General features: G+C 31.9%; 4 protein-coding genes across 7 annotated transcripts; 2 read left to right on the forward strand and 2 right to left on the reverse strand.

The window, feature by feature from the left end:
- The first annotated feature begins 9582 nt into the window (after positions 1–9582).
- LOC108764185 (U11/U12 small nuclear ribonucleoprotein 48 kDa protein) lies at positions 9583–11656 on the forward strand. Its single transcript, XM_018512279.1, has 5 exons — positions 9583–9943; positions 10004–10172; positions 10256–10318; positions 10642–10786; positions 10908–11656. Exons 1-5 carry the CDS (start codon positions 9812–9814, stop codon positions 11554–11556), a joined length of 1158 nt encoding a protein of 385 aa, XP_018367781.1. The 5' UTR covers positions 9583–9811; the 3' UTR covers positions 11557–11656.
- A 251-nt stretch (positions 11657–11907) lies between these two features.
- Positions 11908–14301, reverse strand: LOC108764186 (zinc metalloproteinase nas-4). Of its 3 annotated transcripts, none has more exons than XM_018512282.1 (6): positions 14033–14301; positions 12993–13139; positions 12672–12836; positions 12507–12578; positions 12304–12440; positions 11908–12166 (listed from the first exon to the last, which is right to left on the reverse strand). In XM_018512282.1, the coding sequence occupies exons 1-6, from the start codon at positions 14250–14252 to the stop codon at positions 11948–11950; spliced, it is 960 nt and encodes a 319-aa protein (XP_018367784.1). In that variant the 5' UTR covers positions 14253–14301; the 3' UTR covers positions 11908–11947. The 3 variants fall into 3 exon arrangements, with proteins under 3 accessions (XP_018367784.1, XP_018367783.1, XP_018367782.1); XM_018512281.1 differs by having other exon boundaries at positions 12654–12836; XM_018512280.1 differs by having other exon boundaries at positions 12507–12836.
- Positions 14302–16059: 1758 nt separating this feature from the next.
- On the forward strand, positions 16060–20818 carry fu (STKc_STK36 domain-containing protein fused). 2 transcript variants are annotated; one of them, XM_018512264.1, is made up of 9 exons: positions 16065–16355; positions 16440–16553; positions 16628–16773; positions 16844–17023; positions 17119–17263; positions 17447–17640; positions 19121–20307; positions 20388–20572; positions 20645–20818. In XM_018512264.1, exons 1-9 carry the CDS (start codon positions 16221–16223, stop codon positions 20693–20695), a joined length of 2337 nt encoding a protein of 778 aa, XP_018367766.1. In that variant the 5' UTR covers positions 16065–16220; the 3' UTR covers positions 20696–20818. The 2 variants fall into 2 exon arrangements, with proteins under 2 accessions (XP_018367767.1, XP_018367766.1); XM_018512265.1 differs by lacking the exon at positions 20645–20818 and having other exon boundaries at positions 16060–16355; positions 20378–20457.
- A 198-nt stretch (positions 20819–21016) lies between these two features.
- On the reverse strand, positions 21017–22932 carry LOC108764170 (zinc metalloproteinase nas-15). The gene is made up of 6 exons (XM_018512255.1): positions 22845–22932; positions 22684–22803; positions 22356–22544; positions 21734–22036; positions 21333–21466; positions 21017–21254 (listed from the first exon to the last, which is right to left on the reverse strand). The coding sequence occupies exons 1-6, from the start codon at positions 22930–22932 to the stop codon at positions 21102–21104; spliced, it is 987 nt and encodes a 328-aa protein (XP_018367757.1). The 3' UTR covers positions 21017–21101.
- Between the last annotated feature and the right edge of the window lie 3522 nt (positions 22933–26454).

Here is a 26454-nt window from a genome sequence, read left to right on the forward strand (position 1 = left end):
CGATTCGTATCACATTGCATAAATTATATAAATGTGCGATATATCACTGATTACATCAGACCCATCATACATAAAGAGTCAGGAGTCGTCTTTCGCGCGGAAAGTTGTTTAATAGAAAGGCACTATCGCGATGGAATAAGGACGATTATGCAAAACTTTGGGATCCGTTCAGCGAGCGTAATTCGAAGACATAAATTAACCAGGCAAGGCATTATCAACTTGTATTGCTACAATTTATGACTGCTAATTAAAGGGTTTAGGGAGGGAATCGCCGTTTTGATTTGCACGCTTCTGCCACCCTATGGAACGGGTGAACTTTAAACGACAAACGGGTCTCATTAAGATATGAAGCGGACCGAACACGGCTTCCACGATTCGTCGTACATTTACGCGCACACAATGCAAAGCAGTATGTACACATGTGCATGCAATCATATAGAGGAGGAGAAGAAATCGAAGCGTTGATCGTTTCGAATCGATCGTTAGAGCTCACTCCATCACAAACACGTGTACTTGTCACTGTGAATATCAGTCGTAAATTACCGAAAGAATGATTGGCAGAAACGACGAGATTAGTTCGCTCGGGAATTAAATGGGCGACGGGAACGAGCGATTTTGAATTAACCGGCAGCTTTTTAACGTACGTTCGTATATACGAATGTCGATTGATGAAATTTACACGGTCGAGATGCCGGGATATAAATACAAGACGGCGATAAAGCACCGGGGGAACAATTGATTGTTATTCTTCGCGGGTGGTAAATACGTCAGGTGAGAAAACGAGCGTAGCCGCGAACTAATCAAAGAGCTGCGCGTATCAAATCTGTCGGAATGCGAAGGCGTCGAAGCTGCTTGAAGCGCGGTCGCCATTTCGATCGTTCATCACGCATTCGTTGCGTATTGTATCGTGCGACAATCACGCGTATAATTCACTCGCGCTGGACGCGGAATTACACCGCGACAACGCGTTTGTTCGACCGATAGCCTATCCAAGGCATTGACGGCTACGAGACGTTGATACACTTGATTTAAGCCGGCCCCGGATGACACGGCCATTCGTCAAATGCTGCACCAGCACAAATGATCCGCATTTAATCTCTTGTAGCATATAGTCAACGCAATGAGATTATCTTTTCTGTATTTAAACTCTATGTTTATTTGAATTGGAATACTTTAATTGGCAAGAATTATATGAGCTAAATAATCTTAATATAATATTAATATAATGTAATTTATATAATATAATAAAATTTAACATAACAGGCTCTATTTTATTTAACTCTTCTAACTGAAATATATCAGACTTGGTGACCTTAGGACATTTTTCTCATTTTTAAATAGTATAATGATTGAAAAATTTTATATTTCGTAATCTTATTTTTCAGTTTTGTTCTATTCATGTAAACTAGGGTTAAGTATATGGCTATATATATATATAGAGCACAGATATTATCATTGCATGGTAACAAAGTTTTATATTAATAAAACTTGAAACATACAGAAATTTTTTGCGTTAAATTACATGTCATAAGGGATTTGGCTTTTTTTCTAAACTACGCGTTTATTTATCAAATACACGCGAGACAAATATAAATATATTATATTTATTTAACAAATTTTGCCTTTGTCATATCCAATTGTGGAATTATCACGTTGATATGAATTATTACATTGTCATACGCGTCATGTGATCTATACGATGCATTACCTATCTCGGCTTGACAAGTATTGGGCGAGTGGTCGCATTTAGATATGCACTGTAAGCTGCTAATGCACCAGATAAACATTCAACAAATGTTTAGAGACGGTTTGCCGAATATTGCAACACGAATCAAATAATTTGCATTCGATAAATGCGAATGTCCTGACGCTGATGTATTGTTACATACAGTTATCAATATTGATCAATATTTGGCAATTGAATATGTCATTTCGATGTAATAAATATGTTATGAAGATTCGGCGCGCGTGATTCATAAATGAAGGCACAAATGAACATAACATTTACAATATTTTAAGACATTTAATGATTAATGCTTTCGACATACACATTAATTAATGTAAATATAACGATCTTATTTGTTTTTCAGTTTACCGACTTCACTTTCTTGTTAAATATTCAACCAAAATTAATAACACACATTCGATTGCATGATTATTTTTAAAACATTCAATAATAAATCCTAAAACTTGATCATATTCAATATAGTTTAGATTGTTTCAATATAATTTGGATTTTAGGTTATTTATACCTATAAAAAGTAAGAAGATTTTAAAAGTGAAAGTTGCCATCTCAACAGCAATCCTTGTTGAGATGATAAAATTATAATTTAAGAAGCTTAGTAATACTGCACAATCGCGCAATGGCAAGCTCGCGTCAATATAGCGAACCGGATATGGCTAGGAAGAACAGCCGAAGGAAGAGAACTTTGCCATTTCGTTGTAAGCCAGTCATTAACAGATACTTAGGATGCACGAGAAGGGCGGAAAGTAGACGACACGATGTACTCGCACCTGCGTGCACCATTAAAACGCACTATTAAATATTAACGGAGACCTTTATGAGGCCGTAATACGCTCAACGGCTCGTAGCTCGCTGCTAACGTCAGTGCCTTCTCCTCGAACAACGCTGAGGAACTCGAAATAGCTCCCGTTCATCGACGTGAACTTCCGACACCTTCCTTGAAGCTGTCATAGGATCCGGTCCGTTGTTGTAAATATGTAAGATAAGTACGACCCGCGAAAATTAATGTTTCAGTCGCGTCGATTATTTAAAGCAAAATGTTATCTAAAATATAACTTCCCAAAAATCGAGAACACTTTTGTAAAATATTAATAAATTGTCTTTTTATTACAGAAAGGACAGTCATAAGAAATAATATTCTATTATGGAACTAATGATGGTATATTTATGTTTGAGAGTACATGGAAAAAACGGTTTTATTGAAGTATCTAAAAATTTAGTTAGATATATACAGATCTAAAAATAATTTTATTGGACCATCAAAATAATTATGTAGAAAACTCAATCATGATCAACATTGCAAAAAGTTGCGACATTCGAGCAATCAGCTTGAGCATCTTATATACTTTGAGCATCTTTTGATGGTCCAACAAAATTATTTTCAGATCAATATCTAGCTACATGAAAAAGACAGCTTTACTAAAATATCTAAAAATTTAACTAGGTACAGATTTGAAAATAACTTTGTTGAATCAAATCCACCATTAAAATAATTATGCTCAAACTGGTTGCTATAATATCCAAACTGTTCGCAGTACGCTCATTATGTTTGAGATTCCTATGTAATTATTTTGATAATTCAACAAATGTGATGAATGAAATCCAGCAAATCTTAATTCATACGCATGATCAATTCGCGAAACAATTCGCCGCGAGCGAGTCTTCGAAGTGTATCACGCGAGATCGTGAAAACCGTGATAAGAGACGCCTTAACGAAGAAAATGTAAAAGTTTTAACATGTTCCGCGGTGGACATCGCGGTAAATAAAATTGAACAATCCTTCCAATCTGCCCTAGATTTTTATTACCAGCGGAAACTTTGGAGTTTCCACCTCTCTCCTCCCTCACGAACTTCAGAAATCTCTTTGGAGAGGCGGGAAAGGAGCGCGAACGAGTGCCCCGTACGGAAACTCGTCAGGAAAAGTCATTCCGGCCGTTTCTTCGCGGTGGTAAGAAACGAGCCGAGCCGGACCGAGCTGTCGGCGATGCCGAAGGGGCACGAAAAGGAAAAGGCCACCCTCTCTACGTGGTATGAGCCACCGGCAGCTCTCAGTATCGTTCGATAAGCTCCGAGCCCTTGGTAGATTTGGTGTGGGCTTCCACACGGCACAAAGGCCTAATTACCCATAAATTCGCTGATTTACGGCGGTCTAGAAATGTAAATATGAAATATGAAAATGAGGACGGCGGTAATAAAAGTGATGTACGGGGCTCCGTAGGGTCGTTCATGAAGGCGTCCATCATCGTGCTTGACGGGCTTCTTTGTCTGGTAGCGGCAGTCGAGAGCCATTTCGCTCTCTCGCCTCTCACCTCTCTCCCTCCCGTTTCCCCGCGGTTCTCTTTCGCGATTCTCTTTATCTCGCTCTTTCCCTCTATTTCTTTCTCTCTCTTGTCTACTCAACTCTCGTCCTCTTCTCTACCCTGCTTTCTCATCGGAGACGTCGACGGAAACATCCGCGCGATTCGCACGCGAATTCGGTTCTCTCACGGCGAGAAGGCACTTTGTCTTGCCTTTTGTAGCTGTCGTTTTGATTCACGGCAGCTAGTGATTCTTCTTTTCTTCCTGGCCGAAGTCGGAAATACTCGCAGCCGCGATGGATTTATTGACACGAAAATTGTCGTGACTGTACCCAACTGTTTCTAATTAACGTAGCTAGCAACCAAGAACTGATCATTTTTAGTGAGGAAGACGCATGTATTGTCAAATAATTGCAACAGTATAGACTAAAACCCACATTTTGTCAAACCGCAGAAAATTAATTGTAAAAGTTAAAGTGATGGAGAGCAATGGGTTAAGCTATATTTTTATAAAATATAAAATAACTTGTACTATTGCAGGAAATTCTTCAAATTGATCATGATGTAAGATATTTACAAAGAGAACAATTTTGCTAAAGTATTTAGAAATTTAGCTAGATACAGATTTGATAATTTTGTAAACCATTAAAATAATTATGTAGAATACACAAGATAGATGCTAGAATGTCAAAACTTTTTGTCCATTATGCTTGAGTGTCTTACGTAATTATTTCCAAATCTGTATTTACATATAGCTACATTTTCAGATATTTCAGTAAATTCTTTTCGTATTTCGTGTATTGAGAAAAATTTTTAGTTAAAAATGGACGAATCAGTAGATTCTGATCATATTGATCAGAATTCTAATCGAGGTAACTGCATGTCCAAATAGTAAATACGCAGATCGGAATTCTGATTCATATGATCTATTCATTCATTTTCAACCAGAAATATTTTTCAGTGCACAGCCGTAATTATTTCATAAAAAAATATTATTTTATATAAATATCCTCTCTCCAACATATCAAAATAATTTTAATTCGATATTCGTTGCTACAATGTCGATTAAAGTTATTAAGCTATATTCAACAAAAGATAAATCGAAAGAAGATTATACGCTGATAAGCGGCTTCTAATAAGCACTTTTCGGATCATCGGAAAGTTACATGAACCGAATCTGATTCTTTCAAATGCACATTTGAGTGTTCGTAGCACGTACGTTTCCTTGCATAATTTGACTTTAATTAAAGCAGTCGAGTCGTTGAAACACACTGTTGACTCGAAGCAGCGTTTCATGAATTCATCGGGATTGCAACGTTTGCACGCTATTCACTCGATGTTATCCTGCTTTTGCGTTGATTCTTTTGCTACGCCATTTGTTGAAATGCAAACAACCTCTCCGAACATTTCGAAGACCGTTATACAGATGAAAGAAATAGCAAATACAGTGGATTTTCCATTAAATGTAATAGACGAGCGCCTAGAACTTCCACATTGTTCGAGTTTTTTAATCAAGTTAACATTGACTGATTATTTTATTAGATATTTATACGTAGAAATGCAAGTCGTAAACGAAATTGTAATCGTCAAAGTTTCATTAAACGCAAAAGCGATCTTTAATAATATAGTCAATAACGGCGAATAATAGTAGCAATAATTTTCCATTAAAAAGATAGATGTTAACGGTATCGTATAATATGCTGATATAAGCACTCACTAATGATTATATTTCACAATCATTCTTAAGTATACTATATTAGTATATATATTGGTACAAATAGTACCAATATATACTAATATAGTATACTTAAGAATATTCTGTTTAAAACAATGTATTCTTTTATTTGAGTACAAATAGTACTCAAATAAAAGAATACATTATAATTATTATGATTTGCATTATGCAATTTTATGTAATATGTTTATCGTCATATAATTAATTAATATCATTTTGACTAAAATGCGCGCGCGCGTGTGTATGTCACAGTCAAAGTATTAACTCAGTAAATAACATACACTTACTATAGTTTGCTGCAATCAATGTATACTATATTTATTAAAGTTGACATTGACTGTGCATACAATGCAATGTATACAAAAGTTCATAAGATTATTTAAAAAATGATATATTTATTATTTGTTATTTTTAATTAATTGTTTTATTTTAATACTTTTCGGTTTAGTTATTCTCACAATATTTTTTCGTTTACAAGTTTATTGAAGTTTCATTGAAAAATTTTTTCAAATATAATTTTAAAAAATTTTTAATTAGAAATTAACATTTAAAAAAAAATTCAGAAAATGAAGTAGAAATATATATGTATAGTAATTTAAAAAATTTTTAATGTTAATTTTTGAATTTTAATTAATTATGCAATTAAAATCCTTTTAACTCTAATTCAATATATATTGCAGCGATTAAATATTTTAATAAATGGTCAATAAAAATGTATAGACTAATACATATAGAATAATATATATAGAATATAACAATCTTTTTTAATAGACATACTAAAATATTTTTTAAATATTCAATATATAATTAATAAATAACTAATCTTACTCACTAGCAGTGGTACCGTAATTTACTCCATCCGTTGCAAATTCGGCCTCAGGAATGATCCGCACAGCTCTATCGAGGAAACAATCAATTCCAGAAACGAGCACTTAATTACGCATACCATTAAACGAACTCCGAAACTTGATCCGTACATTTCACTTTCGAAAAAAATGCCAAAATCACATATCTACATCATGGTATTGCCACGAAGTGACATGCGAAATGCAAGATAAAATTCTCTCTATATTCTGCGACACGTGCACAAATTATAATTGATATTATTATCACGAACACCTGATGCAAGCTATATTCCATTCAACACAATAGGCAAGAGTCTAAGATCTCAATATTGTAAAGGCCTCCAAATTGCACTTCTAATTTCGAAATTTGCCTCTGCTAGCTGCGTCTATCCATCCAATAGATAGCCTATCATTCAATAATTTTCTTCATACATTAGATATTACGTATTTATTTTAACGCAACAGTTACTTCTATTAACAAAAAACTTAATTCAAATGCGATCAAATAAGTAACTTCTAATTGTTTTGACTATAGTATTAACTACAATGATCTATCTATAACTATCATATAACTAAATTTCATTTTATTTCAAAAGTTTTGTTTTTCTCTTTTTACATTTTTAACGCAAATAAAAATTTTTAAGCTTTAAAAATATGTAAAAAATGCAAAAAAGTTTTTAAGTATATTAAGAATTTTTAAGTATATAAAAAGAAAAGTTTATATATTTAGGTATGAAATCATACTACATTAACTACAATTTCGCTTTTAATTTACTGAATAACTACCAGTAGTAATCGCATAAGTAATGGCAACCACACTGCCGCAATAAATATATATTTAGAATACCATAAATTTCAATTTATGTATATAATTTAGAAATAAAAATGGCAGCATTAACAATTAACTACAGTGATTTTACGTTTCTATAAAGCAACTAACTGATAACCGTGAATCAAAATGATTGTATTAAATGATCTGCTAATTACTATATACACAAATAGTATCAATTACTGCAGGCATAAATACTATCAATTACTATACATACATATAAATTATTGCTTATATATTTGAGATATACAAATTCTACACACTTTAATTAATTTATACAAGTAATTAATCTATCAAAAACCTATGAAAATAATACTGTAGACACGATAATTTCATGACGGAATTGTTATTTGTTTACTAGTATCATATATTGTGTTCAATGATACTACGATTGCACGAGTGTCTCTTGACAGAACTGTTGCATGTTTGCACTAGGCTGGTATTTAAAATCAGTTCTTATATTTAAAACTGTCTTAAGTACGGTCTTAAGATGTCATAAGCCAATCACAGGCTGATAATCATAATCGATTTTTATGTTAAGATCATCTTGGTAATGTCTTAAGATGCTAATATGGCTCTGGATTGGCTCACATCTTAAGACTGTACTTAAGATGATCTTAAGTATAAGAATGACGATATGGGCGATATGCATAGTCTGTTCTTGTTTTAAGACCATGTTTTAAATAATATCTTAAGATGCTAATGATTCTCTGATAGATTAGTGACATCTGAAGAGACCGTACTTAAGTTGATCCCAAAATGTAAGAGCCAACTCTATGAAATACCGCTCTACAAAACTATATTAGCATTTTATGAAATTACTTAAGACAGTCTAGGAGTAAAAACGAACTATAAATACCAATCTAGGCTGTATTCAGAAACGCTACCTGAATGGCCCTGTTATTTTATCCTTGTTCACCAAAAATTAAATATTTATAAAATGATACAAGCACTTGAATGGTGTTTCTAAACAAAGCTCTAATAACATAACATATTGTACCCACAGCGAAAAAATTTACTAAATTTTATTAAATATTTGTTTAAATACTACTAACGAAATATTTACTTACAGTAAATAAATATGTATTTAAAATAAAAAATTATACTTAAATTAAATAAATAAGTATTTACATTAATAGTAAATATCTCATTAGTACTATTCAAACAAATTTTCAATAAAATCCAGTAAATTTTTTTCAGTGCAATGATACTACAATCGCATAAAATTCATTTGACGGAACTGTTGCACATTCATACTACTGATAGTTATATCATACAATACATTAATGCACATTATTCTATGGTATTATATATTCAAATTTTCCGTTAGGTGCAATAGGCGTATGTGATATATTATCATTACTACGACTTAATTGTCCAACAAGTTACATTCAAAGAAAAATCATATCTCGCTTCAAATCTCTCGGAAGAATAGAATATAAGGGTGATTTTCGTAATCTAAAATACCGTCGGAATCCGTGCTTACTGAAACTATACGTTGATCACAATTCTTACAAAGCACAGCGTAATGTCGAACGATCGACAAAACTCTGATCACGAGAGTCCGTGTTAACGCGGATTAACTTCTAGCGATAACCCGTTGTTTTGGTCGACATTCCCCAACATTCGTGCACATCGTGCATTCTTGACGGACGAAATTCGCGATTACTTACGGAACGATCCCTAATCGATACAATTTCGATTAGAGATAAAACTGTCATGGCGGCTACCCGGCCGGATCTGCGCGCGCGATCTCGAAATCAAGAATACTTTGAAGTATAAGTAACAATCGAACATGCTTCCTACGTTTCTCAGCAAACTGTAATCAGCTGTATTTTATTCGATGTTTTCTACATAGATTCGGATGGATACGAGAAAGATTACGTATATAATTTATGAGAAGCGGGATATTTTGAAATTGGCGCGTGCAGCGTGCAGTTTCACCTCAATGATCATACTCACTTTAAAATTTGTTCTTTTTAGCTGCTTTTTCTGCTGAACGCAGCCATTCTAAAATCACGGCGTGACCAATCAAAACTTAGAGCATGTTAGTTCATGTAGTCATCAATAGATGTCTCTATTCGTTCAATAACGAACGACAAATGTGCGCGTCTTTCTTCATACTTGCGTATTCTAACCTTAATCCGCTATATCGCATAATTATCAAAATTTACCTCCTTTGTGCCATATAATTTGAAAGGACGGGTTGAAGACACACGTGACATTTTATTACTTAGAGATTAGCAAAAAAATATTAAACTAAATAATTATCAAGAAAATAATTACCTTCTGACAGTCCTAACTTTACACGATGATTTGATTGTTCACTTAAATTCCCATACGAGACAGTTTGAAATCAACATGTTAAAGAATATAAATGACTCTCGTGAGCAACAATTAGAGAAACTGAAGAACTTTACTGATACAGTTAACGAAGAAATTGCCAATATCGTTGGGACGTTAGGTTGGACTGTGGAGAGCGTAACGAATGTGGTAAGTAATCTGGATATCTTTTTCTTGGATATATCATTTTTAACTATTGCATTTATGTAGGACAAGGAATATTTCACATGTCCGTATGATCCGTCCCACCGGTTAACAGAAGCCTCTCTCAATGATCATCTTGTCTCTTGTCAATGGAAAGCTGAAGGTTACGGAAAGCTAGATGTCCCATTATCAGAACCAACTCTACCAGAGGATTCACCATTCTGTATAAAGTTTGGTAAGAAACTTCTCTAGGATGAGTACTTTATGCTTGCTGGAATTATATTAATTTCTTATACCTTCATGAAATGTTTGTTGTAGATGAGCCACTGCAAGAACAAATTCTTAGGAATGCCAAAGAACAAAATTCAGCGATGCAAACTGGTTAGTAGAAACATAGCAATTGTATGCATTTGTATGCTTTTTAAATGACAATGAAATTTTTTCCAGCAAGTTATGATTGTTATACTTGTGGCGCAGAATCAATATATATCCTTTTACATATCCTTTATTTAATATTTTATAACCACAATATTGCCAAGACATTTGTAATCTAATAATTGCTTATATAATTTTTCTATTTATTAATACAATTGAAAAAAAACTGTACAACTATTACTTTAAAATAGCAAGAAACTTTTTATTGTTTTTTTTTATGATTGTATTACAACTATATGAAAAAAATAAATTCTTAACACTGATAATAGGTATGGGTGAGCGGTTAGTACCGCGTACATCTGATAGGATTGTCATAGATTTCACCAGCGACGAAAAGAAAGCACTATATGACTACGTCATCGCTAATACCGCAAAGCCAGACATTGGAGAAGACATTGCAAATATTAATAATTTGTGAGTTTTTAAAATTTAAACTAATATTTATAACTAATATGTGTAATACCTGTGCTAGTATATAAATATATATTATATACTCTTATATTAAGTTGATGAATATTGTAAATCGTTTTTCTAGGGAGCCGCAAGAAAAAGAAGATAAAGAATTATCATTTTTGGAGTTGTTAATACAAGAGCGCAACTTGAAAAGGCGTCGAGTAAAGCATAAAGGCGTTCATACAAACAAAAGATCTTATATTGAAATTCTCAGAGAAGTGATTAATCAACAAATGGAAATATTTGTAGATTATGTCTCTGAACAAAGTAATTCTGGACATGTAACAGATGTTCATAACACCGAAACAGTTGATTTAAATTATGAACAAGTACAAGATAGAACTGAAAGCTTATACAAAGTATTTCATTCTTCCCGCAACAATGACGAATATAATTCTAAAGAAAGAAATGGTCATCACCACAAGAAAAAAAGAGAGCATTCAGAAGAAAGAAATTATCATCGATCAAGAGAACGAGATAGACAAAAAAGATATTCGGATGAAACAGACAGAAAGCACAAGCATGAACATAGAAATATAGAAATTTCATCGCATTCGAGAGAACGGAAGTCGCACAAAAAAGACAAATATCGAAGCAAAAACAAACACAAAGATAAATATCACGAAAAGAAACATAAATCTGGAGATCGCGATAAATCATCGGAGAGAGATTCAAAGCATAATGATCATAAACGTGCGCGAAAAGACAAAAGTAAAGAATACCAGCTCTGAACTAATTATGAAAATCACGGTAAAAATGAAACTTATTTAATGATTCATGTATTCGAAGCCATAATCATAATTAATACGATAATACGAATCTTGCATTATTAGAATTTGCTTTGCCAAACGTTGTATGTATATATTTTTTATTAGCTTGAATGAAACTCATTTTTTAATTTAAAAATTCTATTTATTCTGTCATAGGTTTTATTATTCGATTCTTATGCAAATACAAATGAAAATTTATATATAGATATACAAAGTAAGGGGCGTAGGATAATAATTGGACTGAATAGAGTATATATTAAAAGTTTAGTAATAGAGAAAACTATTTGGTTAAATCTATCCATTAACTTTTCTAGATCATTTTTGTCATGTAATTTATTTGACATCGAATTATTTATAATAATGGTGGGCATTCTTGATTTATTTTTCTTCCAACAACTGTTGTATCTTGTAATTTTTTACTCTTAGGAAGTTTCTTCAGTTTCTTAGGTTTGTTCAAAGGTTCCTTTTTTAATTTGTTAATACTGACAGTGTCGCAGTTATAAGCAATTTGCAATTTTTGTATATCATAATATGATAAATGATTTCTTTGACCAATCTCCACATAAAAATTCTGTAAGAAAAGAATTTTATTATTGATTCAATTAATACAATTACATATTCGATGCTAAGAATCAAATATTATAAGTATTAAAAATTTTATTTAATTTTTACGATATGTTTTATATTGTATTCGAAAATTGATATTACCTTAGGTATTATTGTAGGAAGTGACCGATCAGTAGAAAACGCCGTCATAGAATAGTGCATTATACTATCGTAATCATATGGTAATCCATAATCAGTCACGACACTATTATTTAATAGCTCGAAGTTGAATTCATCTCCTGTAAAAATCATCTATTAGTCCCCTTTAGTTTAGTATTATTTAATTTGCATACTGTATCGATTACCCTTTTTCATGTTTTCCCATATTATGCTGATATATTTGTCGCGATCTGGTCTCATATGCTCATGATATACACCTAAAGTGTGCAACGTCTCATGTATTGCGTGTCCAACTGTGTGAAAGCATTCCTCCACGTTTAGATTTAAAATACTTGGCCCGTAAGCGTTACATCCTATATCAGAGTAACAACCCTCATCGTGACCTGTGATATTGACCCAACTACCATTTGCTAAAAGCTCTGCATAGTCATCAATACGGACGAATTTGATGCATGTCTTCGACATTATCATTTGTAATGCAGTCTCCAGCATAATGAATTTTAGCGGCTCATTAACTAGACAGATAATAAATGTTTAAATATTTAGATCTGATAAACAAGTCTTAAATATGTAATATTTGATTTTTATTGGAATACGTAAACTTTATTTGTAAACTTGTTTTAATTGCATGTAGATCACTATTTCGACTTAGATTTGCAGAAACGACTCACCTATGGATGAATGAACGTAATATTTCACGATACCATTAGGCCATAGTAAAGTTTTATCCGTTGTAATGGTTTTTCTTGATTTCCGCCGTATATCTCCTTCTCGTTGTGCTCCTTCTTCAGGATTATTGTATTGAGACCATGAATCAACTGTATAAATATAAATAGGGTAATTATCCTCATTAGAGGCCGGTATTCATAGTCTATTCTTATATTCAAGACCGTCTTAAGTATGATCTTAAGGTGTTACGAATCAATCAGAGGCCGGTATTCATAGTCAGATCTTATATTCAAGACCGTCTTAAGTACGATCTTAAGAAGTCACGAACCAATCAGAAGGTTGTATTAGCGTCTTAAGACATTACTTAAGACGGTCGTGAAATAAGAATCAACTAAGAATACCGGCCAGTGTCCCTTTTTTCATATTTTTCAAAGATCAATTTTTAATAAAAAAAAAACGTAACGTAAACATCTGAAAAAATTCTGAACGATACTTTAGAATGTCCTAAATGAGTGCCTAAATTGCCGTTTGAATATTGATAACAGTTCAGTATAAAATATGTGCGTTTTTTTTTTAAATCTAAATTTTAAATATTTGTTTAGTCATAGTAATTATACAAATAAAAATTTATATTTGCTTATTTTTTAAACACTTGTTCATGTTCTAAGAACTACGAAAACAAAAAAAGTTCGGTTATATCTTAATTCATCAAAATAATTAAAATCTGAGCGAAAATAGGTGAGATTTTGAAAATCTCATGAATGCAAAGGGTTAATAGTTAAAAAATAGAATATTATCTTTGGTATCGTATACATTAATAATTTAACTTAATAAATACTTAATAACTTAATTAATAGTTTAACTTAATAAAAGATATTTTTTCTTATTTATTTGTGCATTAGCAATAGATAAAAACATGGCGATAATCCGCAAACTTTCTAGTCTTTGAATATCTTTAATTATTTTGATATAGATATCCATGGTATTTTTGTCTACACATTTTCAGGCACAATCAGAGAATACGTTTCATTTCTTTACTCACGTCTGTAGCTAATAAATGGGCTATGAGTAGACTTCCTTGTTTTCATCATTCTCGGTAACATTTGTAGCGGTCTTATTATCCAAGGATTAATAAGCTGCACTGGATATGCATTAATGTTCGTAACAAACCAGCTACGCAATAAAAGCACCAATGTTAGAGAGAACAAGCCACGAAGACATTGAGCTTTCAGCTGCATCTTTCTCGAACGAATTACAAACATGAACTGATGTTTTATCGTCAGCGTGAACTATAATTACATTAAAACTAACCCAGCGTGTATTAGAATTCTTTTCACAGATCCAATGGTAAATAATACGTTCGAGACATCTTTGTGAGTAAATTGAATTGGGGAACCATTGTTTAAAATAGAATTAATAGAGTTATAGCAATTGCCAGTGAGAAACCTTGATCGATCATATCGCTGGTGTAACTTTTATTGCAACAGGTTTTATCCCTCATGGAATTAAATTTAAATAGTATTTTATATTGTGTATTAACACTGTGAGAAATATCCTTGTGAAAGACAATCCTATATACATCAGAAAAAGTAATATTTTTTTTTATCTTAAATTTTCATTTATTATTAGGATTATATTAATTGATGTTACCCTCGTCATATCATGGTAATTTAGTTTGTTTAGAAACAAGTACGTTTTATCGTAAGGAAAAGTTATAAAAATTATGGCGTGTGTAAAAAGGATTATATTCCATGACGATTCTATTTTTTATTCTCGTTAAATTAACACTGTACAATTAACAGCGTATAATTAATTTGTTACGGCGATAGGGATTATGGGATGATTATAAAAAGAAGTGTGTCATATTGAAAAATATTTTCCTAGCATAAAATAAATCATATATATATATATAGGTATGAGGGATTTATGATATATATTATATTTATGTATAATGTATTTTTAATTCAGTTCTCTTTATAAAAAATTTCATTTTTTTTTATCAAGCGACACAGCAATGCTGCTGATTACAGTATGTTGAAGTCTCAAAAAAGCTGTACATCAACAGAGGAGAAAATGGAATGCAAGTGTTAAATAACTATATAGTTTTCACATATTATCCTTTTCATATTCAATAATGTTTTTTGGTTGTAGGTATGGTATTGATTTTAAAAAATTAAAGAACTTAGAGTATTGCATGAAAATATTACAAAAATCTATAAATAGAAATTTAAATAACAAATTAGACGTAACATTATTAAATTGCATAAATTAAAAATTGCACTAATTAAAAATATAATCTATAAGGATATATATTGTGCTACATACTTTTTCGAACTAGGATTTCTATAATTTTTCGAAATTATTGGAAGAAAAACAAAATTATCAACACTACTTTGTAATAATAAGAATTGACTATTGAATACCAGCCAATATAATTCTTTCACTATATTTTTTCAAAGATATCCTTATAACAATTTAGTCATTTTTTAGACGACCTTGTACTTTCTGGATATACATACATATTATCTTTTACAGCCGCAATTTTTGAATGTAGCAGAATTCGTTTCATATCAATTTTCAATTTAGCACGGATTCGCACCGCATCAATTTTTCGACACTACAACTTTATCAACAATGTCGATAATGTGATACGTAGTTCACATAGTTTTATAAAAATGATGTTGGTGCCGTTAGTGTACGAGGGTTTTCAAGTTTCGAAAGTCACCGTCCTGTGTCACTGTGTGTCACAAGAAAGGTCTGAATGTGAGATATGGCCGCTCTCTGGTATGTACATAGAAAATATTTTCAAAATACGAGCTACTTTACATTCTACTATTGCATTTCGCAAACTAGACAGCTCGTTTTCGTTTCATTTTGTTCTTACCAATTCTCTTTGATTCTCACTTTCATTATACACGTATAATAAAATTAACGTTTGTAACGTTTTAGTCATTTATATTTGACACATGTCAACGCGTCGTGGAGTTTCCGTTTTGTCGCATGCGCACACAATATCAAGATAAAAAGCGCATTTTTTGATATTTTTAGATTTGTTTTCTGTGGCTGAACTAGTGTATACTTTTGGAACTTAAAGTAAGATAAATATATACTAAAGTAAGAGATAAATATTTGGTAAAAGTGAGAAGGAAAGTTCTAGTGCAGTACAGTTGACAGTATAGTATAAGAATAAAAAACAGACTGTTTTTTTACATTATCAGCACATCAACAAAATGACGAAATATGAAAGTTCCAAAATAAAAAGGTATGACATTTTGAAGCCCATTGGCGAGGGATCTTTTGGACAAGTGTATAAAGCTAGAAAGCGTGTAGATGGTGAATTTGTGGCTGTTAAAATGATAAGGAAGGTATATTGACTTGCTATATGAAACAAGTAAGATTTATAAATAACTTGTCCTGCTTCATGACTAATATCTTGACATATTTTGTAGTGTGGCAGATCATCTACGGAGCTCAAGAGTTTGCGTCAAGAGTGCGAGATTCAACGTTATCTGCAACATCCAAATATCGTGCAAATGCTAGATTCATTTGAAACAGAAAATGAAGTATGTCGAATCAGAAAAAAATTATGTTTATAAGTAAAATATATTTTAGAGATTCTGTAAAATATTTGATTTAGATCGTGGTTGTAACAGAATATGTAGATAAGGTATTGAATGACATACTGGCCAAGGAAGTTAGATTGTCTGAGGAAAGAGCACAAGTAATAGCTTGTGATTTAGTATCTGCGCTTTATTATTTACATTCAAATCGGGTAATGCACAGGTTTGTATCTAATTACGGATAAAGAATGACTTATAATATTTAATTATAATAATTGTGTTAATATTATTAGAGATCTAAAACCACAAAATGTTCTCCTGGAAGCAAATGGTATAACTAAACTATGTGACTTTGGATTTGCTCGTAGTATGAGCACTGGTACTCATGTGCTTACTTCAATAAAAGGTACACCATTGTACATGGCCCCAGAACTTGTAGAGGAATACCCTTACGATCATAATGCTGATTTATGGTAAGTGTACATAAAGCCACATAAATATTTTTAATATTTATTATTTATTACTTATTTATGTAGGAAGTATATCTTACAATTAATTGTGCTTTTAGGTCGTTAGGTTGTATAGTTTACGAATTGGTGGTAGGTTCTCCTCCATTTCAAACTTACTCGATTTTGCATCTAATTAAGTTGATTAGATTTGAAGAAATAAAGTGGCCAGATTTTATTTCTGCAATTTGCAAAAGCTTTTTACAGGTAAAAATATTTATTGTGGTATTTGCTATATATATTGATATACGATTGCATATATATTTATTTATACATTTATCACACATAGAGATGTTTATTGATTTGCGAAAAGACATTGTGTCATTTGTGAATATTATACAATAGTTTGTTATTATAATTTCAAATAAGTTATTACAATTTCAATTACAGGGTTTACTTCAGAAAGATCCTTCTCAACGATTAACTTGGCCCGCTCTTCTCCAACATCCGTTTGTCAAGGATCGAATTGTAATAGTAGATGGCACCGTACCTACTCCGTTTACAAATCCGCTATCTGCGAGTCAAGCAAGAGCAAAGCAGCAACAATTACAAAGTTTAGCGACGCGTGCTGCAAATCAATCCAAGTATAGTGTTAATTTTAATTATTCTTTTAAGGAGGTATTCTACTGTAACATACATAGATATTATTTTTGGTTTTTTTTTGCGGAATTTTTTACGAAGAACCCATAAAAGTAATTGATATCAGATTTTTTCTAAACAATGTAAGAATTGTTATGTAAAAAGTGAAAATTATCATCAGTGAACCGCTTAAAGTGATCGATGAAAAAAAACCTTTACATCCATGACTGGACCAGTTCTGCTCGACTGAAACAAAAAATTCAAAATAATTGTTAATTAATATGTCTTTTTATCTATAATAGATACTAGAATGAAAGAAAAATATTGAAAACTAAAAAAACGATGTCACTTTAAAAATTAAGTTTCGATGTTTGCAAATTTTTTATATCTTTGAAGAGTTGTAAAAATAAAAGAAAAAAAACAATATTTTATTGTGATCATGGTAATGTAATCAGAGACGATAGCCACACATGCGTTGAAAATGTACGCACAAGTTAGTCTCTTGATCAAATCGATTTTGAGATATGGAATCCAGTTCGAAAAATACAATATCGAGAAAAACATGTTCAAAATTTTGCATGCAGTTTACACAGAGAAAACTTTACTTACTATTAATCAACTACTAATCCAGGACCATAGACCGGACCCTCCTATTATTCAAACATGTCCCGCTGAGCTATTGTTTCCTCCCTGTGATTGACTCTTGCTTGCTTAGTGAATTCATTCGAGCGTTGCTCCGAACAGCTGGTACAAATATCATTTTGTGAGTGGACGTATTATCTTCGCTTACTGTCCAATAATTGCTTCCATAACATTAAGAGAGTAGCAAAAGGCCTTTATTAAATATTATTACTACTAAGAAAATGATTTCTACAATTTTTGGTCTTAAATGAATGTGCTTTGGAGCAAAGTCCAGATAGATGAATTTAAAGATTTATTATTATTCTGCTTCTAAACATCTTAAGGTCATGGTCAGTGTGCTTAAAAGTAGGGATTTCTCCTTAACGCAGGGAATTTTTACCTCAAAAAGACGTAGGGAATTTTTAATTAAAAAAGACCAGAATGTAAGGATTTTTAATCTTTACATTTTGGTCTTTTTTAACTTAAAATTCCCAATGCCTTTTTGAGGTAAAAATTCCCTACGTTAAGGAGAAATGCCTACGTTAATCACATACTGGTCATAGTCGATTCTTTATATTTTGAAAGATCCTATTCTTTCTAAAATAACGTTACACGAATCTTTGTCGAAATATATCTGTTGAGACTATGCTATTGCACGCTGTCTTTCCCGCTCGTAAATCCATCCCTTCCTGCCGCTGTAACTCTGTAAGTTTTACGGATTAGAGTAAATCCTTTTGCACACATTTTCCATAACATATACTTGCAAAAAAATGCAAAAAGAATATTCGATTTCTCCGTTACAATAGAATACCACCTTAATGTAAGGTATATGTATATACACAATAACTCAAATTTTTTATGTAGAGTTGTGAAGAAAGCAATGAAAAAATTACAAGAGCAAGAGAGAAGACATTATGAGTATCGGCAACGAACATGTATTTCACAACCGGGTTATCTGATGCCTCCTGCTTATTGTCATCATATGATAAATCACTGTCAAGCATTGCGTCACAGTGAACCAAGTGGCACTGATTCCAGCGCTAGTATTGATGTACTCTTAGGAAATCTCAGTCTTAGGGCGTCTCTAAGAAGTGATCTTTTAGCTGCAGATCACGCTCTATGTCAGAGTGACTATTCACATAATGTAGACATGCAGCACAATTTTTCAGTACAAGATAATTACTCAAAAGCTGTTCAAATGGATTATAACCATTCTGTACGACAGTTGAATAAGGAAACATATCATACCAATGCTCAAGGTGATGGAATCAATGTAGGTCAACAAATCGAAAAATCTTCACACATAGATCAAATTGTACATGGCGATGGTGATTGCAAAAGCTGCTTGAGCATTGATTATGAACAGGAATTTGGTGAGAGAAAATTGACTGAAAAACACACGAGATTGCCAGATTGGGACCCAAGGGCAGTAGAAAGACCAATTGAAAACGAAGAATGGATTGCATTTTTACAAAGATCAATGGAAGAAGTTATGGAGGGTGAGATTGATTCATTATTGCAACAAAATTGCGTCTCGGTGTTCGTTTCTCCTTTAAGAAATCCAGCGGCTGGTTGTAGAGTTGTCGAATATGTAACTTGTTTATTATCATTGCCGTTTACCGTGTCAGTTAGTAAAGAGAATCTCAAGAAGATTGAACAAGTTTATTTAGACGTGAGAGTAGTACCAAATCTCGTTTATGCCATAAAACTGTTAATGTCGGAACGTTCCGATAATGAATTGAATGCGACAAATACAGTGAACATGGGAACGAGGTCAGCATCTTCTTTATCCGCCGATGAACTTCAAGCACTCGAATGCGCGATATTAGTTCTTTGTAGATTGGTTTATATCGAGAATCAATTTCTCATGCAATTTTGCGACGCTATTTACATCGTGAATGGAATGCCACTTTTACAGCAATTACTAACTTTAGAAAAAAGGAAAGCAAGAGTCGTTGCAGATCTTGTTGCTATTTTAAATAACGTTCTACGATCTCAACCTGAAAATGCTGAGCTTGTGGAACAAGTCGTGCTGCGTACAAAAACACCCGGTGAGCCGGTTGTGAATTATTTTATGTGAACTATGTTACGTCATAATTTTTATTACGAATTTACATAAAGTTTCTTGAAGGAGCTTCGGTGGAGCAGCTCAACAAGCTTCTCAATCATCGACAAACTGTTTTACGAGCAAGGACATGTACTATGATCAGATTGCTGGGTAGATTTTGCTGTAGAGCATTACAACAGACCTGGAACAAGTCATTAAAAGATGCCATGGAAAGCTTAATCGAGGATGAAGATGAACACGTCCGTCACGTAAGTTAATCACAAATGCAGTACACATCTTTACGCAATATTTTGTATAATGCGTAATGAATACTATTTTAGGCAGCGGAGGATGCTGTAAATGAATTGAAACAATTAACGTATTATAATTAGAAAAAACCTTGTCGGTTTAGTGCCTTAGGATGGAATATAAGCAGATTATTAGGGACCAATTTTCAGTGCTATTGTTGCTTGATAAATCTTATAATGCCGTAAAATTAAATACTTTATTTTTTAACAGACTGATAATTACATTTAATTGTACTTAAGAAATAAAGTATGTATGATATTTTTATAAATTTATTGATAAAATAATAAATGTATTTTAATCTAAACATATGCAAATGTATTTTATTTATATATGTGTGTGTGTGTGTGTGCGTGCGTGCGTGCGTGCGTGCGTGCGTGCGTGCGTGCGTGCGCGCGTGTGTGTGTGTGTGTGTGTGTGTGTGTGTAGGACTAAAACGGGAATATATCCATACTTTATTATACCAGAATCCGATTATTTAAAAATATGAATTTAATCGAACAGCCATCCCATAGAAATCTCTTTAGAAGATTCGAAAGAATGGCTACCGTTTCGATTGTCACATTGTTCCTTATACATTGCTTGCACCTTGGCCACATCCTTTTTACTTAGTCCGTCTCGCTGACCAAGTTGCACCTTTTCTTTCTACAAAAAAGCATAAACATAAACGTTGAGAACAAACCGAAATCAATAGGAATATTGCGAGTGCCGCACGATTATTACCTTCGGCGTAATAGTAGGTTCTCCATTCTTAGAGAACGCGTGGGAGCTGTAGTGCATGACACTCTTGTAATCATAGCCGATACCATAATCGGTGACAGTACGATTGTCATACTTGTTGAAGTTATGCTCTTTACCTGCAAAAGTTCATTAAAATTTTATTCATGCGTTATACAAGAGTCATGCGTTATACAATCCATCCTAAGAATATCTCAGTTGACACCGTTTTGACTCGGATATGAAGTGTTCAAGTGTTATTCAATAAATAGTTTCAAAGACCATTTTAAACATTCATGAAAAATTATCGTAGTTATTAATATATGATCTTATAATTAAAGAAATAAGAAATCAATATAAATTGATTACAGCACAAACACATTGTCAACATTATTAATTGTGCGTACCCAATTTGATGTTCTCCCAATGTATGGTCACCCATTCGTCTCGGTTCGCGGCGCTCTGCTGATGGTAAAAGCCTAAGGCATGCATGAGTTCGTGCACGACAACACCATGATGAATGCATCCTGGATTCTGTAGATTTAACACTTGTCCGTGACCGTGACGACCCACCAGGGACCAGCACCCTGAATCTTTCGCTTGTATCGTCACGTAATCGTCATCGGTATCTTTGTAAGGTCGAAAACGCAAGCAAGTTCTCTCATGATACTCCTGCATGGCTTCTTTTATCAATTCAATTTGATCGCGATCTATAAATGTTAATGATTTTTTAGAAACAATTGAATTTTTCGAATCAAAACTAAATTTTTAAGAGTATATAACAAGTCGCTATTGATACACACATACAACACAAATAAGTTTAACATTAATCTAAGTTCAAATGAGTTTCTTTGACTTTTTCTAGTTATTTTGAAAAAAGATAAAATAATCTAAGGTAAAAATTAATTAACTTTATCAAACTCGCTCGTGAATCTAAATGTAATGGATGATATCTGTAATATTAATTAGAAATATTTAAAGCAATATTATTTTGTTATCGCGATTATACAAAGAAAGATGAGGAATTACCAAAATCATCTTCTTGTATAAAATAAGGCACGACACCGCCGGGCCATCGTGCTGTAGCATCTAAAAGACCATTTTTCCACGGACTATCCATTGGACTATCTGGATGAATCATTATATCACCTTCATATAAACCGCTCAATTCCCAAACATTTTGTAGATTATTCGGACTCCAAGATTTTATATTATTAGCTGGAAGAGAAAAAATATAAAATAACAGATTTAACGAAGCGCTTTTCAATCATTATGCTTATTAAGAATAAAACGATCTCGAATAAAATTAATTTTTATTTCTAATCTTGAATAGCTGCGAATCTGTCAAATCAATTACCAATTTTCTCATGATTGTGATCATGATCGAAAACTCCATTGAATCGTGGGACAGGCGGTATAGAATGGCCATGGGATCCACGATGACTTTTGGCTGGTAGTCCCGAACTGACACCGATTACTGCGAACAATAAGATTATTCGCATTGGGGCCATTGCTTGCCTTTGTCTTGAATTAGAACACTGAAAGTCTGACATAGCAAGGTGCTGTTTCTTTGTTTATATACGAAACTCTTATCCACCACGCTCATACTAGCGGAATTTTTTAGACACCAGATATGCAAATGCAAAGTTTATCTCGGGGGATTTGTGAAGTAAAAGGCAGGCAATTACGGATGCGGATATTTTATCTCGATTTTTCTTTAACTTGATTTCTTTTTTATTATATTAATGTAGTTAGTTTTGGTGTCTGGTCAGCGACATTAATAATCATCGTCATGTTTTGTGTTACTTGTTACTTTGAGAACTATTTAGGTCGAAAATACAAATTATAATCACGAACATAGTCTGAATATAAATTGCGTAGCTTATCTTCCCACTGACTGTTGCGACCCAATAGCGTCAGAAAATAGGTCTCATGGCAAGCTCCGGTAGAATTATCACATGTTATTATGGTGTACATTGAGACAATATATTTACATAAAGGAAGGAAGCTACTTAGATACACAAAACAGATACAAATTAAGTCTTATCACCAATTATTTCGATATATACGGAAGAAATTTAAAATACCTTTTCGTGTATATATTTTAACTTTTGTTTACATATTCTTTAATTAAATAATTTAAATAAATTTTAACTTAAAAATTTTTTTTAAAGAATAAATTAGAAAATAAAATTTTATTCCCAAGAAGTTTGATTAACATAATTTTTCAATCTCTTATTAATAATTAAATTTTTTAGACATATAATTAAATACATATTTAATTTATAGTTAAAAATGTTAAATATATTCAAGAATTTTATAGCTTAATATTTCAAGAGAAAACATTACTGTATGTTGATTTAATAAATACATATCATAAGCAATGTACGTGTACTATTCTGTAATAAGGTAAATATTAGATAAAACTATTAATAAATCATCTTTTTTTTACAATAATTTATGAAGAAACGAAATATCTGCAAGAGTGTACAGTTTCTTATAGATATGTAGAAAAACAGATACTTATTTTCAGTTATGTTTTACATCCAAAAATCTTCAGTTATAATTTTTATTCTTTATTCTTTACATAATGCATCTGTCATAAAATGTGAATATAGAATATCTTCGCTTTCGATCAGTTATATGAAAAAATATGCCATGATTTTTCTTCTTTAATTCGCTTGGCAGATTTATCACCGTTCTGAAAACGAACAGCACGGTAGATTCTACAAAGTAGTGTCAAGAAGAAGGCGCCTGATCGAATCTCCGGCCCCAAGGCAACGACGATCTACGGATGTGGGTCAAAATGATTCGGTAGCCTGCCGCGTAATTCAGTACATCGGTATATTATCTCCGAATCATTCCGTGCCTTTCCCTCCGGACACCTCCGTCTTCACCGCGTATCCGAGGCCCGTCTGCAGTCTCCGTCTTCACTCGGGCCCGGGCACATTCGAGGCGAGAAAAAAAGGCGTGCAATTATAACAGCACGAAATTAACGATAGCGACTTTGTGGCCGCACGCGTTAATGGCGAAAACGGCAAAAATTAGTAATAATAACGATACTCGTACAGATGTACATCTCTAACAACAGCTAGTATATTATGAATTAGAAATAGAGAATATGGGAATTACAACATTATTCTAACGTGAAGAGAGACAATACTCAAAATAGCGCTAATCATTTATAGATAATTATGGGATAATAAATATTCGAAAATGTAAATTGACAAGAACAAATGTAAATTTGTATGAATCAATGATGTCTGTAAATAGTTTTGGTTCAGATCGATCGTTAGCGTTAATTAAAAAAATTATTTTCTGTTTGAAGAAGAGTATTGTCGAAATAATATCAATTTTCTTTATCACTTTTTTTGTCAGTTTTCAAACTATAATAATACTTACTATAATATACATTTATACTGCATGCTGTACATTTAATTCAAGGAATTTATCTGATCTTTATTTAACAATACGATGTTGAACATTATTTTCAAGTTAGATAAATATGATTTAGAATTGGAAATAAAGCTTGGTGAATACAATGAATACGAGGTAAAGATATTTATATGTATCAAATCTCTTATTTCTAATTTTCACACAATTCTAGAATTTTTTCAGCATTTCGTTATTATTTAATATAACTTGTTTATACATTGACAGATTTACTGATTATTATCTTCTAGCAAAATTCATGTAGATATTATTTATCTTCTTAAGAAAATAAACAAGAAATAATGCTAAATATATCTACAAAAGAACTACAGTAACCGAAAATTTCAAATGAAATATTGAGAAAAAGTATACGAAATTTTAATAAATATTTATTTGAATACTGTTAACTAAATATTTACTTACAGTAAATAAAAATTTACTCAATAAAAAAATTACAGTTAAATCAAAGTAATATTTCTCGTAACAAAAAGAAATATATATATATCTTCATTTTTAGTAAATATTTAGTTTAATATTATTTAAATAAATAAATTATTAAAATTTAGTACATTTTTTCAGTAATCAGTGTATATATATTGTATATATATATATAAATACGAATAGAAAACCGTATAGTTAAATATAATTTTACATTAGATGCAAGAGAAAGTTAGTGACAAGTAGTATAAACAGAAATATCTCAGCCACAAAACATTAATTTTATAAAGAGTTTATATTTGCAACTTACAATGACATGAAAATGGAGAAAATATGTTGAGGAATGTAAACTTTGTACTTATTTTTATAAACAAAAATAAATTATTTGATTTATGCTATAATTGAATGTTCCATTTCATATATAAATCTATTATTACCGTTGAAAATACTTGAACCAATGCAAAATTATTTTCAAATAATTTTTCAGAAAATGTATATACAGCCGTTTTTATTTTTGAATTTATACGAGGTGTGTTTAACAGATTTACGTTAAATTAGGTATTTTATTGTTAGATGTGCACTATTCTTTGTGTTTGTATAATTTAATTTCCAAGCTTATTTATAGCATCGTAAGCTTGTTTTATGAAATTTATTAAAATCATAAAAACTTATTATATCATCATTATAGTAAGGAAGTATTCGTTATTTGTAACGTCGTTACTTTTTATCGGTGCTTTGTTATAATAACAATTTGATATTGACGTTGCGAATGTTTTAATAACAGTAATAGTAACAAAATTGGAAAAGTCAAACGTTACTTATTGTAATGGATTGAAAAAGTCAATCATCACTGAAAAAAGAACTTTTTATTTGTAACTAGTTATTTTTATTTGTTACTTGTATAATAATAGAAAAAGTAACTCGTCAATTCAGTACAAGTTACTTATTACGTTACCATTATAGTCATAAAAAATTGCAACGTTAGTTGATGATCAAATGATCAAGGCATGTATTGACATAAAATGTTAAATATTTTGTAAACTATTAATTGTTTGATAATCGTACCTTAATATTTTTATAAACAAAATAAAAAGATAAATCAATTGGTGTAAAAAAAATACATACATATAGTTGTTTATTTAAAAAATTATCCATTTCGCCAACATATTTTTTTAAAGCCTCGGTGGTCATTTGGCTTAGGACGCTCGTACGAAATACAAGAGATCCGGGTTCAAGTCCCGGCCGAGGTAATATTTTT

This window comes from Trachymyrmex cornetzi, unplaced genomic scaffold (assembly GCF_001594075.2).
Source record: "Trachymyrmex cornetzi isolate Tcor2-1 unplaced genomic scaffold, Tcor1.1 scaffold4, whole genome shotgun sequence".
NCBI lineage: Eukaryota > Metazoa > Arthropoda > Insecta > Hymenoptera > Formicidae > Trachymyrmex > Trachymyrmex cornetzi.